This window comes from Miniopterus schreibersii, assembly GCF_964146895.1.
Source record: "Miniopterus schreibersii genome assembly, chromosome: X".
Lineage (NCBI taxonomy): Eukaryota > Metazoa > Chordata > Mammalia > Chiroptera > Miniopteridae > Miniopterus > Miniopterus schreibersii.
In genome coordinates, this window is record NC_138104.1 from 96946050 (window position 1) to 96972187 (window position 26138).

Below are 26138 nucleotides of genomic sequence, written 5' to 3' on the forward strand. Positions count from 1 at the left end.
TTTCCTGTTCACATCACATTTACATTCTGGAATAGTTTATTTCATCCACCTAGTCACTTTTGAAGTTTTATTGTTATACATCAATATACAATAAAACAAACTTCTAATTATTACAGAGAACCCAGCATCATCTTGTGGGCAGAGAACAGATCAAGAGCTTGTAGAGTGGTTGCAACTGCAAGGAGCAGATGCGAATACTATTGAAAAGGTAAATTTATAACCAAAAAAACCATTCCTGTGCTATTATTACAAATCTGCTTAACTCCTATGTATTTGATCTTTATTTCAGATAGTTAAAGAAGGTTATACACTTTCTGATATTCTTAATGACATCACTAAGGAAGACCTCAGATACCTTGGACTATGGTAAGAACAGCCTCAGAACATTTTGTACAACAGAGAAGGACTTTCCATGTGATTATGCTTTTAAATTAAGTAGAAAACAAAGTGCTGCTGCCTTTTTCCCCCCTTCATTGAAATTCCTTTTTCTACAGCTTAGTCAGAAAACTCCAAACTGCATTTTTCCCAGTTTCAAGCTGGGAGTGAAGCTAAAGGCCTTGTAGGAAAAGCGAGAAGGCAAAGGAGAAGCACTCTCCCCTTTCCTCACTACACCCAAACCCTTCTTAAAACTGCAACCTGCATTCTGGTTCCCGTGTCATCTTAAATGGGCTGCTCTGCACAGATCATGCTTACATATACCTCTAAGGCCATGTCCCACTCCTGCTGGGGCACAAGTGTCACCTCCATATATGAAAAGAACACATTCCTATTTTAGCTAAGTTTTTAAGACGAGATGGCAAATCTAGACAAGCCTAGAATCATATACTAAAGGGCTCCTAAAGAAGCATTTTGCTTTGAAGTTTTCTTTTGACTCTTAAGACTCTTGTTTTTGTTTCCTAGTGGTGGGCTCTTCTGCAGCATCTGGACAGCAGTCTCCCAGTACAGAAGACAGACTCAGGAGGCCCCGGAGACCCAAGATAAGGCTTAACCAATTAGCCAAGCCAGGGATAGAGGAGCCAACATCTTTGTTAAAGTTTCTCATTTTGAACAATTTAAAAATTTGAAGTTCTAAAGAATTAATGAAATGTTTTAACGGTGAGTAGAGCTGTTGTGAGAACAGTGATTGTGAGCCCCACTTTTGACACCCAGAGTATTACAGAATTCTTTAAAAAATGAATTTTAATTTACTTCAATGAAAAAAATCACACCCTGTAACTTGCTGCAAAGATAAAACAATGGGTGTTTGTTTAAAATAACAAAAAGGCTGGGAATCACTGTTTTAGGTTATAAGTTAATAGTAACTGGTTAATTGCAGTTCAAGCTATTTTCCTTTTTCAGCTTTGTTTATATTGAACGTATAAATGCAGATAACCAAGTTATTTAGCCTTTGCAATGATTGTGAAGTAGTCCTATTTAAAAATGTATTGTCCTTCTACCCACTGCCCAATTTTAAATGTATATTAAGCAGCAATGGTAGTGAGTGTGAGCAGGCTTCCTCATCAACATGCACATTCACAGATGCATGTGTGTGTATTAATGTACGCTGTTGTTAGCTGTGGGGTTGGGCCAGAGACAGGAATGAGCCCCTGCATAGTGTACAGCTAAATCAAATAGAACTATTTTAAGGAAATAATTTGAAGGAAGGTTAAACAAAGTCTGTGTTACCTATTTAGACCTATACAAATCTAACATAACTTTTAATGCAACACTGTATAAACCGCATGCAATTTCTATCTTAATCTACATACATTCTATGGGTGAGAACAAGAGTTCCTTAAGGTGTAACCATCCATTACATGCAGACTCCTATTAACTGATGGACTTAAATTTGATCCACTGATTTGCACCCCGAACTTCAAAAGGTGGCTCGTTGGAGTAGATGTGATAGCCTAGTTCTTCCAAAGGTGGTTCAGGATCAGCTGTAGCAAATTGGGCGGCATCCTCAATTTCTTTCCTCACTTCAACATCAATTTCCTAAAAACCAGATTATAGTTCAAGAGATTTTTGAAGAAACAACAGTTTAAGTACCAACTAGTTCTACTCAGATCCTGTCGCTAGTATAACTAATTCTTCTTCTAGTACTAATAAATAGCTGCTATCTTCAAAGATGTCATTTTTTTAACTAAATGACACAATGATATACCCAGGAACATTTTGTAGTACAGACATCGACATTTAAAGTAATTATACACACACACACATATCCTGGTGAGGGAACACCCAAAGTCTATTTCTAGGAAAAAAGAATTGTGCTCTTGGGAGGTTTAAAAGGCTTGGCAAATATGACTAATGTCCTGTGATAACAGATACTTTCCCATGAGGTACTTCACTAGGGAGTGGCGGCTATTTGTGTGGAGAAAAACTGATTGCTCAGAAAGGAAAGCCCACTTTTAAACCATCAAGAGTGACAATACCTTTAACTCTTCAACGCTGGCAAGATTGCTGTTCACCATTCTATCCTTGAGAAGCATGATAGGGTCACTCTTACTTCTTACTTCCTGAATTTCTTCTCGTGTACGGTAACTACAGGGAGTGAAACACAGTAGTAGTTAAGAACAGTTCCAGTATAGCAAAGAGTTCTGTGATACATGGAAGTATGTTCCTGAGATGGAGCTCTCATCAATATCTATGTCACTGATGGAATGGCAGAATTAAAGCACAAACTCAGCCTACCATTCTGTAAGAGCTGCTTATATCTTCTATAGAAAACTCTATACTGGCAAGTAATTCACCCGGCTTCTCCAGCATTCTGACTGCAGGAGCCAAGTCTCTTTTTTTGCAGATTTGATCTAGATGTAGGGTCTGAAGAAAATGGTGGAGCCTTTTTCTGTGCCAACTGTTCCACCCTTTTGAGCTCCTAAATTTCACGTGGGTGGGGACAGTGGAGGTGGTTCTTGTGTGGTGATAACCGCAGACTTGCAGGAAGAAGAATGTCGAGCAGGAAATAAATGTGCCTTTCCCTTCTCCCATAAGCCCACCGAGGAGTGTGGCCAGCAAAAATTTAGGTAACAGGTTTTCCAATTCTCGAATCTATAATACATCCTTGTCACACACATCATCTGAAATAACACTAAAAGCAAGGACTACCTTTTTTTTGAAAACGGAATTACAGAATGTGCATTTTTCCATATAACATTTTCCCTTAGAACTCCACTCTACACTCAAAGGCTTGTTACCGCTTACTTTGACTAAACCTGCTACTTTTGTGTCACACTTAGGGACTACAGCATTTCATGCTAGAGTTACTAAGTAACAAGTAAAACTCCTATCTTCTAGTGTACCCTATCTTTTTGTGACTCATCTATTTCAACATACTGAATGCCCCATGTGCCAGTTAGTCTCACTCCATACTAGCCAGAAGAACATTTTCAAATTCTCTAGGAAAAACATGCCATGAAACAATTTGGGGTAATGCCCCCCAATATACTAATGTTACCATCAGACCTGCTTTATGGAACAATTTCTCTCTGCAATTTTATTTTATCGGTGCCCATAGTAACATGTAGATACTATATATAGTAGGGATTTTTCAGAGTGCTTTCTATACTGGAACCAATTTATTGGGAGGCACTGCTTTCTGGCCAGGACTCAAATAACTACTTGAAGCCAACTGGTGCCTGATTTCAAAAGCAAATGTTGAAATGCTTTGCTTTTTCATGCGAATAGCACCATTCAAAGTCCACCCCACTTTAGACACCACAGTCATATTTCCCACAACCATACCTGACTCCAGGATCACTCATGCTGTGTCCATGGTAACGGTAAGTCTGCAGCTCCATCAGTATGGGCCCCTAAAGCAGAACCCAAGGGAGCTTAGGTTAGGCCACAGGCACAGCACACCAACAATCAATGGCCGCAAAGGCACACACTTGTAGAATCAAACATATCCTCGAGTTGTCAGGAATTCCTTATTAGTTGACTGCTGCTTAACTTCTCTGTTCTCATTTCTAACACAGATTAACTGCATGTTTCTTCTCATTTTAAACAGGAATCTGCCACCGTTTATTTGGAATCAAAAAGGCACTTTGCATGTTACAGTGCCTACTAATATTAAAATAAAGCATTGTTTGTTGCATCAGCATTCCATTTCTCGTGTAATCCTATAAACACAGCTTAGGTTTAAGGAAGAAAAACCTATTAGAAAGCAGGTATGGCAACAGAAAAGGAGATGGCTCTTATCTTCAGGGTCACTAGGCTAGTCTTTCTCCCCCAGTCACAGGTGACATCTATAAGTATTCTGATCCTTTTAAAATGCTAGAGAAAAATACTAAAACTCGAACAAAGTAAGATTAAAAGCAAATCTAAGTGTGCTGGAGAGTACAAAAGGATGGGAGAACTCAAGATAGGCTAGGGAGGTGAATTTCCACCTCACACCCATTTCAGGCAGTGCTTCATAGGGGCTGGCAACCAATCCTGCTACACATGCATCTGGCTGGTGTGTAACAGCTGGCAGGCACCCTGATACTTGACCCCGTGACTCTGCTGGGAATCTGGCCAGCCCAGCTACCATCAGGTAGCTTGCTCATAAAACACTAGCTCCCTACAAAAACAAAACTTTGAACACAGAAGAGAGGGAAATAGATCTAGGATCCCTGGGCAGTATGGTCTTACAGTTAAAAAGGGGGACTCTGAGTCCAAGTATTTGAGTTCCAATCCTGGCTGTAAGAGATACTATGTACCTTTAAGTGTTCTCTGCCTCACTATCCTCATGTGCAAAACAGTAATAACCTAACTCAGAGTTGTGCTAATTAAATACATAAAAAGTACTCAGCACGTAAGTTACCTGACATACATCAATCCCTCAATAACTGTCACCTCTTCTTTCTGTTATGTCATCCAGCAGCCATTCGGAAGCACAGTGGTTTAGGTAAAGGGGGTGGTGATAAGCGGGTTTCCAGACCCTCCCTAATTCCAAGATCGGGCTTTGGTCAGGCTAGGAAAGTCAACACATGCTACAAACCACTGATCCTGTTTCTGTGTGGGGTTGGACCCCACCTCTTTCAGAAACTGGGAGAAGGGGATGGTACCTACCACCCAAGGCCTGGACCCAGAGTTCTGCAGTCCTGATGTAGACTGCTGAACCTGCTGGCACCAATCTGCCACCTTTGTCATGCTCTTATTCTCGTTTTCTCTTTAACTGCTCTGCATTTCCTTGGCTGCTTTAATCCCCCTTCTTTCATTTTCATCACTAGCCAAATCTTAATTTACCTTACTTCCCAGACACACACACACAGGTGAAGTCACTGAAAGGTGAACCTCTGGGCATGCTTTCTGGGCTGCAGAACACTGATTTAGGAAGAACATCTTTCCACTAGCTCTGACGGCACATACTCCTGTCAGGCCAACCTCACTGTTCCCCTCTGCATTGCACAACTGAAAGGTCAAGATTCTGAGGGCTGGAACAGCAAGACTAAGGTTACATACTTCAACCATAGTATTAAACTTATAGACAAACTTATACTGAATGCCTATTATATAAGCCAAGTTTTCTGTTGAGCATTGTGGGGGTCCACAATCTGTTCACTGGAGCTTATAGTTTATGGGGAATTGGAGGCACATAATTAACCAAACCAAAAGGCAAACTACATAAAGCGTCATGATGAAGACACAGGCAAAATGCTGAGGAAGCACTAGAAGAAAAGATTTACCCCAAATGGGGGCAATGTGGTAAGCTACCCAAGACGACACTATTAAGGGGCCTGATTCATTTGACCGGACTCTGCTTCTATCTTATGCACCTCAGTCAGCAGCTACCCCTGTATACCGACAACAGACATTCTTTTGTATGAGGGAGGCATTCTTTTAACTTTAGGATAAACATCATTAGAAATCTCTAGCCCAGAGACCTAAGAGAAAATCTTACCTTTCCAGACCTACAATGGGCAGCTGCAAACTTTGTTGCCTCCCGGACACACAGGACATCCATTCCATCTACCTGTTAATACATGGCAAAGGGGCAGAGCATAAATCAAACTGCCTAAGACCATTTTAATTCTACATGAGCTGTTCCTGCACTAAGAAAATAAAACTCTTCAATTTGTCTTAAGTTGTCAAATGTACACAGAGGCATGGAGCTGTGAAGGTGTAGCCCTGGCTCTACGACAGGTGTCCTTACCCTCAGCCCAGGAATGAAGTCGCCTCTCTTGTAGTAATCAGTGCTGGCTGCTGCTCTCTCAACAGATGTTCCCATTCCATAGCGGTTATTTTCACAGATGAAGATACAGGGTAATTTCCACAAAGCTGCCATATTGTAAGCTTCAAATATCTGACCCTGGAAGTATGTATAAGAAGTTCAAGTGGATTCATTTTGCTATTTTTCTCCAGACTTCATCACCCTAAAAGCTGCTGCTATACCTGGCAGAGAAAGCTTTCATAAAGTATAAAAAGCTACATCTTCTACAACCAAGTTTCTGAGGGCCTGGCCGGGCGTGGCTCAGCGGTTGAGCGTCAACCTAGGATCCAGGCAATCGGGGTTTGATTCCCGGTCAGGGCACATGCCCGGGTTGTGGGCTCGATCAATGACTCATCATTGATGTTTCTCTCTCTCTCCCCCCCTCTCCTTTCCTCTCTCTGAAATCAATAAAGATATATTTAAAAAAAAAAAAAAATTTTCTGAGGAAAGGAGTGGGGGGGTGGAGACGCAGCAAGCATCATCATTTGCAACTAAGGGAAGTGAAAAACCAAACAGCACCACTCATTTCTTTGGGGCCAAGGCAGCAGTATAGATTGGGAAAAAGAACAACATGTAAAAATGTGTGGCCACCTACTTTTATGCTTTATTATAAGTTCTAAGAGACCCACTGGATAACCAGAGCGAACAAGTATCTAAGAATCAGCATCCAGAGCAGGGCTCACAGAATGTCACCCACAGACTAGCGACACCTCGAACCATGATTGGAGAAGCGCAGAGAGAGTCAAGGCTCAGAAACTATGAGAGGAGTTTGGAAATGCCAAGGCCTATAAGAGACTGAGTCTGTACATTACAGTACTGGTTTAATAATTGGTTTGCAATGGGTTAAAATATAAAAAGGTCCCTTACTACAGTTTGTGAAGCACTGAGGTAGTGCAAAGGAGAGTTTCCTCACAGGAGTATATCCCTATAAAGCACTTGCGAAACATGCCAAGAGGCAAATGTCTAATCTGGCCATAAAACCAAAATTTAGCTTGCCATGTGAATGGCTATTTCAACTAGTAATATCTTCCCTACAAACTGACCTATGAATAGCCAACACTTTGGAAAAAAAACTCTAATCATTATTAGAAAGTTAAGAGGCACATACTCACCTGATTAGCAGCGCCATCGCCATATAAAGTCAAACAGACCTCATCTTTTCCATTATACTTACAGGCCAGAGCAATCCCAGCTCCCAGGGGCACCTAGTATTAAGGACAACCAAGAAAGGAAGCACAGAAATCCATGAAGGGAGAAATTAGTGCTCTGCATTTTTACTCCTGGCCAGAAATTCAGATAGAAATTATACTGTTGCTACAAACTCTCCCTACCCCAACGTGCTCTGCTTACCCCACCCCCAATATTATAAACAAACCAGTAGAGTAAGATGAGTAATTATACTCTCAGCCATTAAGCAACAACATTTCTGTGCTCAAAGGTTCTAAAGAGCCAAAAAATAAAACCTAGGCATAAAAAAAAATATTGTACAAATCTCAATATATTAGAAAGTAAACCAAACCATCTAGATATGATTTTATGCTGTTACTTCTTCATTATTCGCTAACTGATAAAAACAAGGAGGACCACATAACCACCGAAGTTGGTGTTAAGATTCTATTTAGGTCCTGAGATCCTGATCACTTGCCTCTCCTGGTCTGAAATCAGCATCAGCATCAGCATTGTCGAGAGAAGAGGTAAGGCAAAGTGGATGTGACAAAGCAATTAATATACTTAAATATAAATAAACAGGTATAGCTCCAGTGCTAGAGGTTCTTGGTTGCTTATAAAACATAACAAATACCTAAAAGGAAATATTTTAAATCATTGTCCAAATATATTAAACGATCAAATGGTAGGGTATGAAGCGATAGGTCTGTTAAGCACTCTAAGTCCCAAGACTACTAAAATACATTAGAGGGAAGTTATCTGAGGTATGAACTATTGTAAACACACAGGCCAGGGCCAAGTCTAGGAAAGCACGCAGTCTTCATCCTTGGCTACCTGAGCTCCAACGATGCCATTGCCCCCGTAGAAATTCTTGGCATACATATGCATTGATCCTCCTTTTCCTTTAGCACAACCTCCTCTTCGCCCTAGAAATGGCAGCACACACATGCATCAAAGGCCAACCATACAAAACCAAACCACACCCAGGCATTTACTTAGAGGCTCATCCATTAGAACTCAGAGGCCAATTAAGTTGCATAAGCACCTGTCCCTCTATGCAAACACATTCCTCCTTTTCTCCAGGTCCTTTTATAATAAAGGTCAGACCAGTCCCATGCCATTGACCTTTCCAAACTTCCCAGCTCTCTAATCACTGAGCTTCCCTCAGATATTAGCGTAGTACACTGGACTTTTTGGGGGGGGGAGGAAGGGGGCCAGTTACAAACATGCAATTTTTCCTACACTGGTATACTAAATAGTTCAAGAGTCAAGATGGACAAAGACAAAGGAAATACTAAGAAGTTTCCTAGAAGTTACACTGCTTACCACGAAATGCTTCTACTCAATGACTGCTAGCTTTCTGCTGGCATGCTACATTGATAATAAACACAATTCTGATTTCATAGAGCTAATATTTTTAAACTTTAACCTGGGGGCTCGGATGACCTAAAAAATGGTCAGTTTACTCAAAAGCACAACAGAGGTACCAGAACACCAAAAGGCAGAGAATGTTTGTATTTTTTTAACTCAAAAGGTTTTAGTATTAACTCATAAGAGTTAGCATCTTAATAGGAGAGATTTGAAAACTTAATAGCAAACCTGTAAGCTCTGCGAGAATTTCTCGTACAGAAAGCCCACGAGTAAAGGTAAAGCCATGAGCCCGATAGGCTGTGATCAGATGGTCTGTGGGATTTATGCCAGCTTCCATGCCCACACAACAAGCTTCCTGCATTAAAGGAAGAAGCAGCAATTAGTCAATACAATACACATTTCTAGATCAAAGGTTTCCTAGACTAATATGAAACAATTGGCCTAGTTATACACTTCATTAATAACCACAGAAAGCAGCTCTATCATCAGAAACAGAGTGGAGGGTAAGGCCCAAGCCAGCAGCCATAAACTGGCAATCCACAGATGTGTTTTCTTTGGTCTGTAAGGTGATTTAAAAAAAAAAAAAAATCCCAAATCAGATGTCAACATTAAAATAGAGGCAATCTCACATGAAAATCAAGTCTTCGGTCTTATCTTAAAGAAACAAACAACAGGAAGCATTAGCCCCATATTTCCATATGACATCAACCGGCTGGAACCAAGTCATGACATCCCCTGGAAGTAGGACCTATTCATTCCAGTTCACCACCAGTCCCTGTCACCACTCTCTATTTTGTATAGCTGGCCTTCTTCACTCATTTGTCCTACCCAGCTGGTCGCTGTAGGCATTTGAATTTGTAGCTCTTGGTCTAACCACCCTCCCCACACACAAGAAACAAAAAGCCCTTTACCCCAAAAGTATATCCAATACAGGTAATCACAATACCATAAAGGCATAGGAAATCAGCAATGTGATGCATGAATAAATTCTTTACCATAAGCCTCATAGCAGGTCTCAGCATTTTAATTCTAAAATTCCAGCCTGGAATCCTTCGGATATAAAAGGGCAGGTAACAGCCCCTAAGTAGAAGCCACACTTAAATTCCTAAGTAACACAATTTTATAACAAAACTACCACTCACCTGACCATCACACAAGTGGCAGAAACCGCGAATAATTTTTTGTTTATACAGCTGATCTGCCTTTAACTCCATTCGGCGAACAGTTTGCATCATCCTGTAGTATCTGAGCCCATCCTCCCTGGTGAGCACCGTTGTGACAGGAGGGCCCTCTTCCAGCCGGTGAAGGTCACACTTCTGAAACAGAATCCGTTGTCTTCCAGTTACCATAATGTAAACACTGCCAACCCATTCGAAGATCTAATTCCATCACAAATAATACTTAACTGAAAAACCCTCAGGGGCACATCAGAAATGCTGCATATTGCTTCTGACCCCTTACATCATAAAGCTCACTGTGCAATGGGATGGGGTACTGAAGGAAGGAAATCTTTCTAAGATAACTTTCAGTGAAAACCCTTAGAAGTCAAATGAGTTATAGGTTGAAAGAAAACCTTTCAAAGAAGTATTAGAAGAATCTTCTCATTCAAAAGTTTTACCTAATCGCATTCTAAACTTTGGAGTCTTTAATTTGTTTAGCTTGCCCTTCCATCCCAAACACTAGCAAGCTGCTAAGTAAGAAGTGTAAATTCTAATTTTTGGTAAATGTCTCTGAACCTTTGATTCTAAAACATTTCAGAGAAAATGGTGAAAAAGCATGAATATCAAATGTTCTGTTCCAAAGGTAAAACTATGTATCAAAGTAGACCTATGGAAAAGTTATCAACACAAGTAAAACACCTCTTACCTTAATTTCAAATGTAGCATCGTTTGCAAAATTACGGGATGCCACCAGCACTCTGCTTGCCTTCAAAGACCAAAATATAGAAATATATCAGTATTTTTATTGTCACTTATTTTTAACGTCATTGCTATTATTAATCAGTTATCAGGATGCAGTCCTGGAACTTGAATAAGCCCCAATATGTTCACTGGCTTATCTCCCTTCTCTTCACTGCATTGAGATCTTGTTTTCCAAAATGGATCCATGCTTTGGCCAATGAAACAAGCTTGTACCCCTATCTGAAGGCAAACAGCAGGAAGAGAATGGGAGCAAAACCCAAACCAATCCACTCAGTCACTTTGTTTTCAAAGAAATGACAGTGAAGATATAATGAAGTTAACGGCCAAGTTGAAGAGACTAGATAAGCTGTGAACTTTGCTTATACTATTTTAGTCATAACTAGATATACTGAGCAAGCTTAAGCTTCACTTCCAGAATCATTCTTTAAATAAAACTATGATTCAATCCCTATTACAGGCAAACCACTTTTCTATGAAATGGATCTATAAGAAAAATATTTCAAACTACTCAAAGCATGAGATAAATATATTAGTGAGAAATGTACAAGACAAAAGAAAAGGTACTCAGGACTCCCTGACTTAAAAGCAATGGACTTGCCCGGCAGGGCGTGGCTCAGCGGTTGAGCGTCAACCTAGGATCCAGGCAATCGGGGTTCGATTCCCGGTCAGGGCACATGCCCGGGTTGCGGGCTCGATCCTCAGTCAGGTGTGCAGGAGGCAGCCGATCAATGACGACTCTCTCATCATTGATGTTTCTCTCTCCCTCTCCCTTCCTCTCTCTGAAATCAATAAAGATATAGTAAAAAAACAAAACAAAACAAAAAAAAAACAGCAATGGACTTGAGGGTCATTTTATAATTTGAACAGCCTATACCTTGGGTAGGTTCCTCCTGAAGCCCCACAAGGGAGAGATGTTTTCTACGACAGTGTTCCCTTCTTGACATTTGAGCAACTGTCACTGCTTGGGTGGTAAAAAACTAGGAGAAATGTTTCCTTTTCATTCTTAAAACTGAACATACCTGCTTGCAGCAAAAGTATTCTATGTGATGGCTAAGGTCCAGGTTAGACAACAAACACTGAACTAACTAGTATTACTGGACTATTTTAGGCACACTCTGCCACGTTTTCACACACTGATGTGTAAACCAGCATGACTTCTTTTCATGGAGACTTGAAGCACATTCTTCAGATCCCACAAAAAGTACTTTTGATATGTTCATAGTCATCCAACTTCTAGCACTGGTCTTGATCTTGGTAAGAAGGGTTAAGATGGACCAGATAAGTGTACCTCCAAGAGTACAAGCCTACAGGCAGAAAACTATTATCTCTTCACTCATCAACATACCATTATCTAATAAAGCCAACAAATAAAGACAATGTTGTTACTGGAGGAAAAAAATGCTTCACTTATGTTAGAGGCAGAGAAAGTCCATTAATATACCTAAGAATAAGTGAAGAAAATTGAGGAATTTGGGAAGAAATGGAGCTGAGAGTGGTAAGGTGACAGACAAAAGGTTATGTTTGGCAATCACAAAACATGTTATTTGTGGCAGTTAAAAAATTATTTGGGATTTCTAGTAAAGACGGGGGGGTAGGTAAATGCTGTGCTCACCTCCTACGACCAAATTAAAATTACAACTAAACTACAGAACCATCACTGAGAACCACCTTAAGTCTAAGTGATCAAAAGTCCTATAACCAAGGATCCAAAGAAGCCATATCAAGCCGTGGCCAGTTTCGCTCAGCGGTTAGAACGATGGCCTGCAGAATGAAGGGTCCCAGGTTCGATTCCAACTAAGGGCACGTACTTCAGTTTCAGGCTCTATTCGTAGCCTGGTCGGAGCGCGTGTGGGAGGCAACCAATTGATGTGTCTCTCTCTCTTCTCTTTCTCAGAAAAGCAGAGGGAAAAAATTATCCTCGGGCAAGGATTAAAAAGTAAGTAAGTCAAATCAAGACTGGTAGGAGGGGATAGAGAAACAAGATGGCGGCGTAGGTAACAGCTGCACCCGCCGCCTCCCCCAACCACATCAAAATTACAACTAAAATACAGAACCACCATCACTCTGAACCTCCTGAAATCTGGCTGAACAAAAGCCCTACAACCAGGGAACTGAAGAAGCACCAAGAGCGGTAGGAGGGGCGGAGACTCGGGCAGACTGGGACTGAATTGGAGAAGCGCCACAGGCCCACACCCAGTGCTGCAGTGTAAACCCAGGAGGGACATCTCGGGGTGGAGGTTTCCCAGAGGAGCAAGGGGTCCCAGCCCCTCAGCAGGCCCCCAGCCCAGGGCAGGGAAGAGATGTCCCCACAACTTTGGGCTGTGAAAACCAGCAGGGACCATCGCTGAGAGTCACGGAGGCTGCAGGAGCCCCAGGCTTTCCTCTTAAAGGGCCCACGCACCAACTCACTCAGACGCGCTCCTTCTGAGCCCAGCACCAGGCAGCAGCTTGAAAGGAACCTGGGACATTTGGGGAGGAACTAACCTGCCTGAAATTGGGGAGAGAGGTGGAGGGCGGCTTCCTCCCAGGCAGAAGGGCTGGCAGAGGTCATTGCTCCTTTGGCAAGTCCTCCCCCCACACAGCTGGCAGGCAGGGGCCATATTTGAATCGCCAGCACCTGACCCACACCTTTGGCCCCACCCCGTGATTCCCGGAGGCCCCTCCCCTCCCCACCTGCAGCTCATCCGGGCCATTTCCAGGGGCTTTTCTATGCAAGTGGCCTCTCAAGCCTCATGCTTGGGACTTTCCTAAAATCTCTCAAACAAGCAGCAGCTGGCCTCAGCCTACCCCATACGGCTTGATAAGTGGCCCCAGGCCTGGCACTAGTGGCAGCCTGTATTGGCTCATAGCTGGGCCTCTCCTGGACACCTCCAAGCCCAGCACAAGGAGCAGCCAACTACGGTTTGCTGTGTAGCTCATGCTGGGTGGCCCTGGGCAAGGCACTGGCACACGCTGACTTTGCACCTCCCGGGAGGCCCCAGAGACAGTGTACCTGGTGGTCAGACTCGACCACGCTGGATTACAACCCTACCACATCCACGAGTGACACTCAAGGGGTGCACTTGGTGAACACCAAAGCTCCACTGAAGTAAATCCTGCTCCATAGGGGTGTCTCCAGCACAGCAGCTCTTTGGCTGTAGCTGCAGCGGGTCCTCTACAGCTGATTGGCTGCGGGGTCAATTCCTCCCAGGGACGCCAACAGCAACCAAGGCTCAACGACAACAGGACAGTGCACACAGCCCACACAGGGGAGCACCTAGAAGGCCCAGCTCAGGGGACTGGGGAGGTTGAGCCGCTGGACCCTATAGGACACCTACTACACAAAGCCACTTGACAAATTCCAGGAGACATAGCAGCTCTACCTAATACATAGAAACAAACACCAGGAAGCAGCCAAAATGTGAAGGCAAAGAAACATGTCACAAAGGAAAGAACAGAAGAAATCTCTAGAAGAGGAACTAAATGAAATAGATCCAAGCAAGCTAACAGAGTTCAGAATTTTGTTTATAAGGATGTTTAAGCAGACTATTAGGGAAATAACTGAGAAAATCGATAACATAATAAAGTACCAATTTGAAATGAAGGCTACAGGAACTGAAATGAAGAATAATTTGCATGGAATCAACAGTAGAGTAGAGGATGCTGAGAATCAAATCAGCAATTTGGAACATGAGGAAACAAAAAACACCCAGCCTGGCTGGGAGTGGCTCAGCGGTTGAGCATCGACCTAGGATCCAGGAGATCGGGGTTCGATTCCCGGTCAGGGCACATGCCTGGGTTGCGGGCTAGGCAGCCGATCAATGGCTCTCTCATCATTGATGTTTCTATCTCTCTCTCTCCCCCTCCTTTCCTCTCTCTGAAATCAATAAAGATATGTTTAAAAAAAAAAAACACCAAAAAACACCCAACCAGAAGAGCAAAAAGAAAAAAGAATCCAGAAATATGAAAATAGTATAAGGAGCCTCTGGGACAACTTTAAGAGGCCCAACATTTGTATTATTGGGGTACCAGAAGGGGAAGAAAGAGACCAAAAAATTGAAAACCTATTTGAAAAAAATAATTACAGAAAACTTCCCCTATCTGGGGAAAGAAATAGACTTACAAGTCCAGGAAGCACAAAGGGTCCCAAACAAGAGGAACCCAAAGAGGCCCACAGCAAGACACATCATCATTAAAATGCCAAAGGTTAAAGACAAAGAGAGAATCTTAAAAGCAGCAAGAGAAAAGGAATTAGTTACCTACAAGGGAGCCCCCATACGACTGGCAGCTGATTTCTCAACAGAAACCTTGCAGGACAGAAGGGAGGGGCAAGAAATATTCGAAGTGATGAGAAACATGGAACTACAACCAAGATTGCTCTACCCAGCAAAGCTATCATTTAGAATTGAAGGTCAGATAAAGAGCTTCTCAGACAAGGAAAAGCTAAAGGAGTTTATCACCACCTGACCAGCACTACAGGAAATGTTGAAGGGTCTTCTTTAAGAAGAAGCTAATGAACAAAAGAATCTGAGGAACTAAATGGATGCAGAGACATTGACATATGCAACAGACGATCACATTTCAGAGGAAAGAGGGAAGGGGGGGTGGAGGGTGGGAAGAGATTAACCAAAGAAGTTATATGCATATATGCATAACCCATGGACACAGTCAATAACGGGTGAAGGCCAAAGGGAGGGGGTGGGAGTGAAATGGAGGGGGTCAATTGGGGGGAAATAATGGGACACCTGTAATACTCTCAACAATAAAGATAAATTTAAAAAAACAAAAAACTGGTAGGAGGGACAGACACACAGAACAGGCAGGTCCCACATCCACAGTGTGGTGATTGAGAATTGGGAGGCCCCTGGCTGGTGTGGCTCAGCCGGTGGCTCAGTTGGTTGAGCGTCATCCCATGCACCAAAGGGTCACGGGTTCAATTTCCGGTCAGGGCACATGCCCGGGTTATGGGCTCGATCCCAGGTGGGGGGTGGGGGGCACAGGCAGCTGATAGATGTCACATCAATGCCTCTAAGATCAATAAATTAAATTTTTAAAAAAAGAATTGGGAGGGATATCTCGGCTGTGGTGGTCTCCCCTGAGGAGCAACCATTCAAGTGAAAGAGAGAAAATATTTTGAAAATTCCAGATTCTACCAGTATAAGTGAAAAATTTTACCTACTACTTAAAAAGCCAAATATATGTACTGGTAGTAAAGATCTTACAAAAGGAGTCATAATAGCAATACAAACAATAGGATGAATAAAATTTTTAAGTGCAACTTAATCTGTGAAATAAAAACTTTGAAAACTCAACTTCATTCAAATATGAAATGACAGGTGCTTAAGTACCTTAAGCTACACTGGGCTCTCTGCTTTCATTTTAGAGAAAACTTTCTGTAGGACACACTAAGATCCAGTTTCTGAAGATTTTAGTGGGTTGGCTAAAGGGTGGCAACTAGAGGGAGGAAAGAGTGGGACAACGTCCACCTAGGCCAGTCCCCAGTAACCCTCAATGCTCTCAACCCCTGAGAAGTGAACAAAGTAATAAATTACACCAACATTTCCACTTAGGTACTATAAGATACACCTACTTTAATTCATACAATGAGTTTGTTAAAAGATAAATTCCTTAAACCTGTTTGTATCACTTACGCTGAGAGAGAAACCAGTTGTTTCTATCTTGATGACATTAACATCTGACCATTTTATAGACACTTTTGATGGTTTCTGACTTGAGGAGACTAACATTTGATACCGTGACTTAATGTTAAAGACACCTTTGCAGATGCAAATCAAAGTTTCAAAGCCAGAATTACTGGGAAGCTGGCATGTTGTGGAACAAGAAACTTGTCCAGCCTATGACAGTTTCGAGTGTGTTTTCTTTCTGCTAACAACTATTGTTTTAGCATTAAGAAGTATAGGTTTTAAAAAAGTATAGGTCTATGATGATTCTAAAACAAACACTTTGAACACTCTAAGTAACCTATGTTAACACAACTAAAGCCTGATGATGAATGAGCACACTAGATCCAAGAGCCCAAAGTACACTGAGCACTCTGGGAACATCTCATCAATTATTACAGTTCATAGAAACATGGATTTCAGGACACAGACACACATAATCTAGGGTTAATGCATAATTGTTTAAAAATATTTTCCTCTGTGCTTTAGTATAATTGACATGCACGCAGACAACAGAAAAAATATGCAGAATAGCTAAAAAGGGGGGAGTAGCTCAAAGTAAGGAGCATTAACACTTCCACTGTCTCTCTCCTCATAAAAAAAATTAAAGAAAAAGAAATGTTATACACAGGGAATCCATTACCACAATAGTCTTCTCTCAATAAGAATTTTTGACTTAAGTTCCAACCCACTCTTGTTTTATCTAGTTAACAGATCACTGCAACTCAAAACTCATTTCAATTTGATATGAGCTGTATTATGACTTTGAAGAAGACAAAGTTTTATTAAGGTGAAGATGAAGTGCAATTTCCATTCCATGCCAACACATCACTGGAAGATTCAATTATTTTGGACAGTTGAGGGAATTAGGTTCTCATTTTAAATGACTTCTCTGTTCACAGGGACAGACAGCAGTAACAGATTTGAAAACTCACAAATTTTCCTTTTCCTGCAGATAATAACTTCTATGCAAGTTTTTCCTTTTTTTTTTTTTTTAAATGTATCTTTATTGATTTCAGAGAGAGGAAGGGAGAGGGAGAGAGAGAGAGAGAAACATCAATGATGAGAGAGTCATTGATCAAGCCCGCAACCCGGGCCTGTGCCCTGACCGGGAATCGAACCCCGATCGCCTGGATCCTAGGTCGATGCTCAATCGCTGAGCCACACCCGGTTGGGCAAGTTTTTCCTTTTTAATGTAATCCTTTATATGTAACATAATACAGAACTAAGGCCCTGTAAAATGTTGAACACATATTTCTATTACTTACACTCTATACTAAAAACTTGTGGTAGGGGCTAAATGAGACAAAGCATATGAAATACCTAGCCTAGTGCCTGGCACATATTAAAAGCTCAATAAATGTTAGCTGTATCATGTGTATATGTAGAAAAACATAATGGTGAAAAGTGCTTCTCCTCCAGTAAGATCCAGTTACAATTTAAATACTTAACAACTGATTAATTAAATTGTGTTTTGTAGTTATGGGATTCCTAGAGGGGTACACTTCCCACCTTTTGACCATCTCTGCCCCTACTAAGCAGAGTTGCCACAAAATTCTGGGGGAGGTTTCTAGGGCCAGAATTTCAAGTCAAAGCTTGCCTGCAGTTACACCAAGAAATACTACCTTCGTGTGCCTTGAGGTCAAAATGCTAGAAGCTTAGGCACTAGGCACATCTGAAAGCTGTAGCCAGAAATAGCCCTAACCTCTAACAGCACCCTCTCCAGAAGCAGTGCCGTTTTCTTTAGCTGCTTTTACCCTAAGCCTGTGTGTAGCGGAAGGGTTTCCCCGCGTTCTGTTTGCTCTGAAACCGCCTGCCAAGAAAACCTCCACGTTAAGGAAGGAAAGGGAAGTTTGTTTCTGGGGAGCCTGACCCTGCCTGAACTCTCCACAGAGCTGAGCGCAGGTGTTCAACAAACGTATACCAGACTGGGCACTCAAATAGTAACAATACTTAACACAAATGGCGCCTACTATGTACCAGGTACTATTTGGAAAGGTTTACACACTTTTCACTCGTTTAAGCCTCACGACCACCTCACGGGGTAAATACTTATGTCCAGTTTAAAAATGAGGAAACTGAGCACTGGGATGTTTTTTTTTAAAAAAATTTTTAAAATAAAAACACCTTGCCCAAGGTCGCAGGGCTACTAAATGGAGAGGCTGGCGTTTGAAGGAGCCACTCAGTCTCCGGATTCCATGCCCTTAACATACTACGTGGCCTCTGTGTCAGGAGAAAGAATGTAGTGAGGAAGACTTAAACGAGTGGACGGGGAAGGGTGGTCAACTGGGGACTGGAGGAAGCCCAAGGCCCCCTTTTCTGTCTGCAATAAAACGCAGAGGCACTTCTGGAGCACAGCTAGCCCCGCGCCTGACCTCCACGCGGACCTCGTAAAGTCCCCACCCCCAACCCCCATCAGCGCAGGTTGCCCAGCAGCCTCTCCTCGGGGACCAGGAGCTGCGCGCACCCGTGGAGGCAAAACAAAGGCTTGCCGCTCCGGAAGCACCGCGCCGCGCCCTACTCACACCCACAGCGCGCGCCCCGAGGCCCGGCCCGCTCTCCGCGCCCTCTGGCCCCGGGCCCCGCCTCGGCCTCGCTAGCGCCAAACGCCCGGCCGCTCACGCCGCCTCACCGGCTTCTGGGCGGCGCCCGACAACACCCGGGAGACGGCGGCGAGCATCTTCCTCATGGACTGAAGACAGTGGCAGTGGCAACAGCAGTGGCAGTAGCAGCGGCGACGACTCCCAACAGCACAGGCAGCGCGACCAAAGCGTCTCCCAGTCTCCTTCAAGCGCCCGGAACGGAAGCCACGCCTAGGCCACCACGCAAAGCGTTGGAGACGGTGAGACGTCAAGCTCCGCGCCGGGTCGCGGACCAACCAGGACCGTTCCCAGGGCGTTTCCCGCCCACCTGAGAGGCCCGCGGCCGCCCATTGGGTGTCGGCTCCCCATGGGGGCGGGGCTGAGGGCTCTTGGGTCTACCGCCTCCGCGCGGGTGCTGAGCCGCTGACCCGAGGGCGCCTGCGTGGGAAAGTGGAGCCCCGCCTTCCAGAGCCCGCGGGAAAAGAGCCTTCTTGGCTTTACCACCACAGATTAGCCGTGTAAAACTGGAAATCGTGCAGGCCAATCTCACCGTGCGTCCAGCCCTGCCGGTGTTGCCTTTGCTCAATACACGGGATGAGCAAGATTAACAGCAAAGTCGGGCCAAAAGACAGAACTTCTGGTTTCTATAAATGGTTCTGCCACTAGTTTTTAAGAGGTCGTGTAACAGTTTTAAAATGATGCCCTGTCTACTTGAGCTAGGACCCAAAATTCGGTTTCCCAGGCAAATGTTGAGAGGTCAATGGGAAAAGCCTTTTGGCTCTAGTTATTGATTCGCGTGTTCAGTGTGAGTTGACAGCATGACGCGGCTGATGGTAAAAGCACAGGTGAAGAAATAAACACAGAAGCAACTCTAGGGTCTCTTCAGAGGAGTTCCCAGGTCGCTAATTGTGTGCTACTTGTGTGCTAGTGGTATTGCACCTGGGGTACTGGGTACCGATTTAGTCTCCAGGTTTTAAGAGGGCGTGATGAGAAAACAGCTGTTTTGAGTTGCTGTCTAAGTATTTTACTGTATGACCCTGCTCACACCCAGAGTCTGGACATTTAGATAAGGACCTCAGCTTAGGGTTCCCACCACAAGTTCCTGCTTTGGTTTTCCCTGGAGCACCTCTTAAAATAACCACTTAGAATTGAGGCTGCGAAAAGTTAGTGATCTCTGCCCTAACCACCTTATAATAAGTGCTCGCTACCCGCTCTATCTCCCTCTTGCCCGTGACTTGGGACAGAGGACTGCCCTTCCCCCAGCTCATGGAGGTGGGAGGGAGTAGCAGTGGGCGCTTTCCGGGATCTGTAGGTAATAAATCTTGTGATCTTACTTCCTTTGTGTGAGTGTATTACACCTTTAATCAAAACGACCCAGGGTTTTCATTTCCTTAAAGTGGCAGCTTGGATGCTGAGGGAGCTACCTGCTGCCATGGTGTGGGTAACATGCCTCCTCACTCAGCGGGTCTTAATCAGCATATTCTTAATTTTACACACCAGGTATGGGCCCCCCCAACACAGGGGGATAATGACAAAAGTGGCTGGTCAGAACGGCGAGGGACTGAAATTGTGACTTGTGAAGAATGATTAAAGGAGTTAGGGAAAAAAACAGACTAACAGGTGCACCAGGTTATGTTTTAACAATCGACCTCCGCATTTCAGCCACTTCAAGAACTTGAAGTGACTCAGGTCACCTTGCTCATACTACACGTCCCTCAGAACTTGGTTGGTGGTCTGCTCCGTGTCACCTTCACTCTGGAACCCAGATTGATCCACAACTTAGCTTGTCTCGTAGAGAGAAAAGAGATCATTTAAATTGCCTCTCAAAGCTTCTACCCACAATGTTAAATGTCAATTATGCCTCAATTAAAAAAGAAAGAAAAAGAACTGTTCCATTTCTCAAAGGAAAATAAGCTTTGACAGTCTCTAAAATAATGTAAAAGAAAAAGAAAAAAAGGAGGGCTCAGCACTTGGGTGGAGCTGGAGACCAGAGGCTTTCCCTTCTCTCTCTAGCTCACCTGGCTGGCCAGTTTATGATCAGCTTCTCTGGGCGCAGCTGGAGGATTTAGGTTCGAGATCCTAAATGATGCCTTTCCTTTGCAAATCACCCTAAAAGTACTCAGTCAAGCTGAATATTAGGGCAAACCATAATCGTTAGCTTGCCTTGGGCTTTCTTGGTAGGATCCACCCCCCAGTGGATGACAATGAATATTTGAGTGTTTTTGATGTGCTGGGCCCCAGGGTGGCAAAGAATTATGGCTAGGGGCTATTTTGACTTTGGAACCATATAAATGTTTTACATAACTATAAAACAAAATGGAATAAAAATGGAGACAAAATGCAGCAAATGAATTTAACCTTATGCGAAGTTGTTGATATAACCCCGCAGAGAATGACCCTGGGGTTATTGGACAACACAGCAATAAGGCCAGAACAAAAAAAAACTGCCAAAAAAAATCTTACATTGTTTTCAGTTATCAGTATTATTGTTACTTGGGACTGTGGATAAAGTGAATACGTAATTATGTTAATGTCATTAGGAACCAACATTTTCAGCATAAAAGAAAAGAGACATAAACTCAAAGGAAGTGAAAGCCCAGTGGTCCTGAATTTGAATTGGAAATAGCACTATAAAACCATGGCTATTTTCCCCTTTAAAAATATACATCCTAATTCTTGTCACTGGAAAGACCTAAAAGCAAAGAGCCATCTGATTCTAATTATTCCTCAAACCAGTAAAGGGAAAGAGTGGAGGATTTGTCTTGCCTTTCCTGTATGAACTGAATTTCGAGATATACAAATAGTTGATGAGGGAATATTCTTTACAGAACACTTTCTGATAATAAATAACCACCAAGAAGATAATGGATCTAGCTGTTGGAGAACTTTACAATGGGCTGGCTTTCATCAGACCACCAGCTGCATAACATGGCACATCCTTCTAAGTCTGGCCTTGTTCCCGCATCATGCAAACCATGGCTGATTAGTATAAAGTTACTGTCAATCATTTTCTGTGGCTGATCCCCAAACGGAAGCAGCCTTTGGTAGGTTTCCTAAGAACAGGCTTCGGGAGAGGCAGCTTAGCACCTGGACTCTGGAACCCGTCTACCTGGTCTCAAATCCTGGCTCAACCACTTATTAGCTGTGTGACCTTGGGCAAGTTGCATAACCTCTCTGCGCCTGGTTTTCCTCATTTTAAAAAGCGGTAAAATGGCAATATTCATGTCATAGGGCTGTTAGGAAGCTTATATGGATTAATATTTGCCAAGCACTTAGAATTGTGCCTGATCTGTACGAGCACTATAGCAGAATTTGGAAAATATGCAAATCTTTTAACCTCTTGGTGCCTTACTGTCTTCATTAGTAAAGCAACTCCTAGAAACTCTTGTCTTCCAGGTGTGCTGAGAATGAACCAGCTGGGTACTCTGCCGATTAAGGGGTGACTATTTTCAGAGTAAATAGTTAACTACCTTTGGGGGCCACCAAGTGCTACTAAATAAAGAGACAGAATCTGTATTACTGTAGGACTCAGACAAAGAGTGTTAATTAAACAACCAGGCCAAACCAAAGCAACTGTCCAGTGTCAGATGCAATGGTGGGGGTGGTGGGGGGTGGAGGTGGGGGTGGGGGGGTGCGCAGTGGCCTTTGCAATCATCACTACAGCCTGCAGCTTCTTTCTGTGTGAAGTTCTCCACTCACAGAAATCCACCAGGCCACCTGAGGCATGGACTGCAGCAGCGACCACATGGAGGAGGCCATCCAGCTGTACCTACTGGAGAAAAGAAAGGAGGTAAGCGGGGACCAACCTCAGAACCCCACCCCACCCACCCCCCGCCGCCAAGCGGAGGAGCAGCCTGACCCTCCTGCCTACAGCATGAGCTATGCCACAAAAAGTTCAATGTGCAAAACCCCCAGGAAAATGCCAGGAAGTAGAAGCCAGGGGCATAGAAGGCCGTGGACCTCAGCCTGGGCGGCCTTGACCCTGACCGTCCCTTCAAGCCACCAAAGGAAACCAAAGCCCCTGCACCCCCAGGAAACACAGTGGCCAAAAGTGAGTTTGTGGACCGGTCCTGTGCAGGGCAGACACATCTACTGAGCTGATGTGCGCTGAAGCATCCTGGACATTTCCAAAACGATCCTGCTGGCCCCCGGGGAGGGCGGTGACAGACCGCTGTCCACCAGCCCACTCCCTTGTCCTCAAATGTGCCTTCCCACTTGGATGACGACAGCAGCTCCATGGACAGTGATGAAAGCCTAGAACGGGAGACCAGGACGTTTTGGGCACTGAAGGCAGAGTCAGGGAGTTTGCTGGACAGAACAGACAGAGCCCACTGCCCTCACCTGGCCCCAGTGGGCAGGGGGGTGGCCCCAAGGCCTCTGTCTCTAATACACTGGACCTGTCGCTGAGCTGCAAAAGGAAATGCAGAGGAGGCGGCAACACCACGTGACTGTCCACACCCAAGAAAACGAGAGATAGCAAAGGAGGGTGCCCCAGATGCTGACCTTGGCCAGGGAAAAGCACAGCCCAGCCAGGGAAAAGCCAGAAGGCCCCTGGAAGGAAAGGCAGGCCAGGGGCAGCCTCTCCCTTGCAGGAGCGTGGGGCTAGGTGATGAACACATGCAGAGGGGTGGTGTGTGCCAGGCCACACGGGAAGGTGGTGGAGGTGAGGAGTGTGGACAAGAAAGAGAGTTCTGAGGACAAGAGCAGCTCACTGGACAGCGGCGAGGACCTGGACATGGCCATTTAGGGCTTGTCACAATCCAAGCGGAAGCTCAAGAAGTGGTGTAGGGACCCCAGAGCTGTGTGCAGGAACAAAGTCAGGTTCAGCACCCCCGAGATGAGGGCCTTGGGTCAGCAGGGTGGCCTCCAGAGAGGCTGGGAGGAAGAAGCCCTCCCTTGCTGAAAAGCTGTCTCTCAAAGTCCAAAAGGGACAGCAGGGAGGACCCGCTGAGGAAAGCTTCCAGCATCTTCTGCAGTCAGACAGAGAGAACAAAGCCAGGCAGTGCTGGGCCCGCAGATATGCCCATGGCCCTCTCGTCCGGGCGAAGAGCCTGCGATAGGCATCTGTTCTCCAGTGAGGCAGAGGCCCACCACCTTCACAGCTCAGCACCAGCCCCAGCTCGTCTGACGACAGCAGTTCTGTGGACAGTGTCGACAGCATTGAGCTGGAGATCAGGAAGTTTTTGATCCAAAAGGCCAAGGCGTCAGTGAGTGGTTTAGCAATTCAAGGAGGGGTTGGTTCCCACCATGCTCGAGCTGGGGAGTTTGCCCAGGCCAGAGCCACTGTACAGGAAGGTGGTGGCCCCAGCCCTGGCCCTTCAGCCCGGCTCATGCACGTGAAGCCAGAGGAGCAAGGGGACCCCTCATCTGGCCACGAGACTGAGGGGTAGCCCTGGGCAGAGCCGACCTGCCTCCCTGCTGCTCTGCCCAGAGGCCAGCTGGTGACGCAGGAGCACCAGTAGGACTGTGTCTGCCAGAGAGTCACCCACAGGTAGGAGAAACCTTTATCTTCACAAAGCCCAGAGCCCATGTGTGGCCGGGTCTACCGCTGGGGATGGTGCTTTGGATCAGCTGTCCACTTGTGCGGAAGCGGGCCCCTGGGGAAGGAAGCCCAGGTGGGGCCTTGCCCGTGACCTCTTGAGCCAGAGAGCACTGACTGGGAGCCCGGAGGCAGACAGGGAGGGGGGCCCCAGGCCTGCCTCGCCCTCCCATGGGGCAACTTCACCCACCAGGGTGGCTACAGAGTAGGTGGGCGCTGAGCTTGGATGGCAGGGACACTGTGTGAAAAGGGAAACTAGAGAGGAACAGGGAGAAGGGGCCTGGCCTCACCATGGACCCCAAGAAGGGCCTGCTCTTCGCAGGCTTCTCCCCGTTGCTCTCCACGCAGTTATTCCACTTTGAGCAACATCTCCTGGGGGCCAACCTGCCAGCCTCTTCAGCCTGGGCCTGAGCTTGCCTCTGCAGGGCCCATTCTTTTTGGCCTTCAGAGCGGCCCATGTTTGGAAGCTCACACTTGCTCATGAAGAAGAGGGTAGGCACTGACCCAGGAGGAAGGCACCAGCAGCAGCGCTCAGCTTATACCACAGCAGGAACTTGGGTACAGACAGAACATTTTAGACCTGGGGTATAGACGGAGGGTGGATAGAAACAAGAGGACCAGGAGGCCCGGGGCAGTGACCCCAGGGAGCTGAGTGACACCTCCGTGGAGGATGGTGACCCGTGGCCGGGGCAAAGACCTCAAGCTGTGAGCAGAGGACCCGGCACCAGCATCTGTGGACGGTGTATGCATGTGTATGTACCTGTGCATGTACAGCTGACCCTGGGTAGAGGGGGAATGGGGGCCACTGTAATTGCCCTGTACATGTGTACATTAATGGGAAATGATGCCCTTATTTAACACATATATCTTGGTAAATATGATTTTTGTAGCTTTTTATAAATTATTTAAAGTGCTATCAAAACTATTTTTGGAAAATATAGCTGTTTGATTTTGTAGGGCACCCCTGACTGCAGTTTCTCTGGCCTCCATAGCACTCACTGGATTCTGCCCATCACGACCAGGTTTAAGTGACTCTGAGGCTGGTACTTTGGGGTGATTGCTGTGGAAACATCTGGCTGGCCTGAGGGGGCAGCAGTGACACCCCCAGAGCACTCCCAGGCCCGAGTTCTCTATCTGGAGGATCCTGAACATCACTTGTTATAAGGGACCCCAGGCTGAGAGGCTAGAGCATGTCTCCTGAACACACTGTGGCCGCAGCCTTCGACCTGAGAACTGGTGCATGTGGAAGTCCCAGGTGGGAGCTGGAGCAGGTCACCTCAGTTTACCCCAGTGCCCCTGAGACCTGTATTGCTTCATGTCCAGTCCTGTTCAATGACTACATGGTTCTAAAAGCTCAATAAACCTCTTTGTACATGGGGGGAAATAATCCACCAGGACTTGTCCTTTGCATAACTGGCTTAACGCTCATAAGCCCTGCCAATCTTGAGAAAATTTGCCAGGCTCAATAGAACTACAATCAGAATTGCCCCAACACAAGGCAAAGGCAATCACAGACTCTACCAAATAGCTAAAATAGGATTCTTCCATTAAGCGTTCTCTCATCATTTTTAAACTAGCATCTTTTTTTTTATTATTATTATAAAAGAAACATGTTCCATGTAGAAATTCTGGAAACTAAATATAAATCAAAAATTTTAAATGAAAATATTCCACAAACTTACAGCCCACATAACCCCCTGTTAATAAGCCAGCATATCACCTCCC

General features: G+C 44.8%; 2 protein-coding genes and 1 pseudogene across 3 annotated transcripts in view; 2 read left to right on the top strand and 1 right to left on the bottom strand.

The window, feature by feature from the left end:
- MAP3K15 (mitogen-activated protein kinase kinase kinase 15) overlaps positions 1-1245 on the top strand; it is a gene marked incomplete at its 5' end in the record, with an annotated part of 76595 nt that extends 75350 nt beyond the window's left edge. Inside the window, 3 exons of the mRNA XM_081125428.1 lie at positions 117-208; positions 290-366; positions 901-1245. Of these exons, the coding sequence (XP_080981554.1) occupies positions 117-208; positions 290-366; positions 901-988 (257 nt within the window). The 3' untranslated portion in view covers positions 989-1245. The remainder of the gene's footprint in view (positions 1-116; positions 209-289; positions 367-900) is intronic.
- PDHA1 (pyruvate dehydrogenase E1 subunit alpha 1) lies at positions 19-19104 on the bottom strand. Its single transcript, XM_081126586.1, has 11 exons — positions 18925-19104; positions 10577-10636; positions 9853-10026; positions 8939-9065; positions 8174-8265; positions 7285-7377; positions 6116-6271; positions 5864-5935; positions 3724-3791; positions 2415-2523; positions 19-1974 (listed from the first exon to the last, which is right to left on the bottom strand). The coding sequence occupies exons 1-11, from the start codon at positions 18979-18981 to the stop codon at positions 1810-1812; spliced, it is 1173 nt and encodes a 390-aa protein (XP_080982712.1). The 5' UTR covers positions 18982-19104; the 3' UTR covers positions 19-1809.
- A 3494-nt stretch (positions 19105-22598) lies between these two features.
- Positions 22599-24991, top strand: LOC308551088 (protein phosphatase 1 regulatory subunit 26 pseudogene; annotated as a pseudogene). Its single transcript has 2 exons — positions 22599-22664; positions 22826-24991. The product of its transcript is annotated as a protein phosphatase 1 regulatory subunit 26 pseudogene (transcript).
- The last annotated feature ends 1147 nt before the right edge of the window (positions 24992-26138 follow it).

Bases quoted from the DNA above. Each gene is read 5' to 3' on its own strand.
- PDHA1 (XM_081126586.1), bottom strand. From the start codon at position 18,981: ATGAGGAAGATGCTCGCCGCCGTCTCCCGGGTGTTGTCGGGCGCCGCC. The intron at 6,272-7,284 runs GTGAGTATGTGC...ACATACTTCCAG, and splicing joins GCGATGGCGCTGCTAATCAG to GGTCAGATATTTGAAGCTTA. The intron at 2,524-3,723 runs GTATGGTTGTGG...CACTCCCTGTAG, and splicing joins ATGAGTGATCCTGGAGTCAG to TTACCGTACACGAGAAGAAA.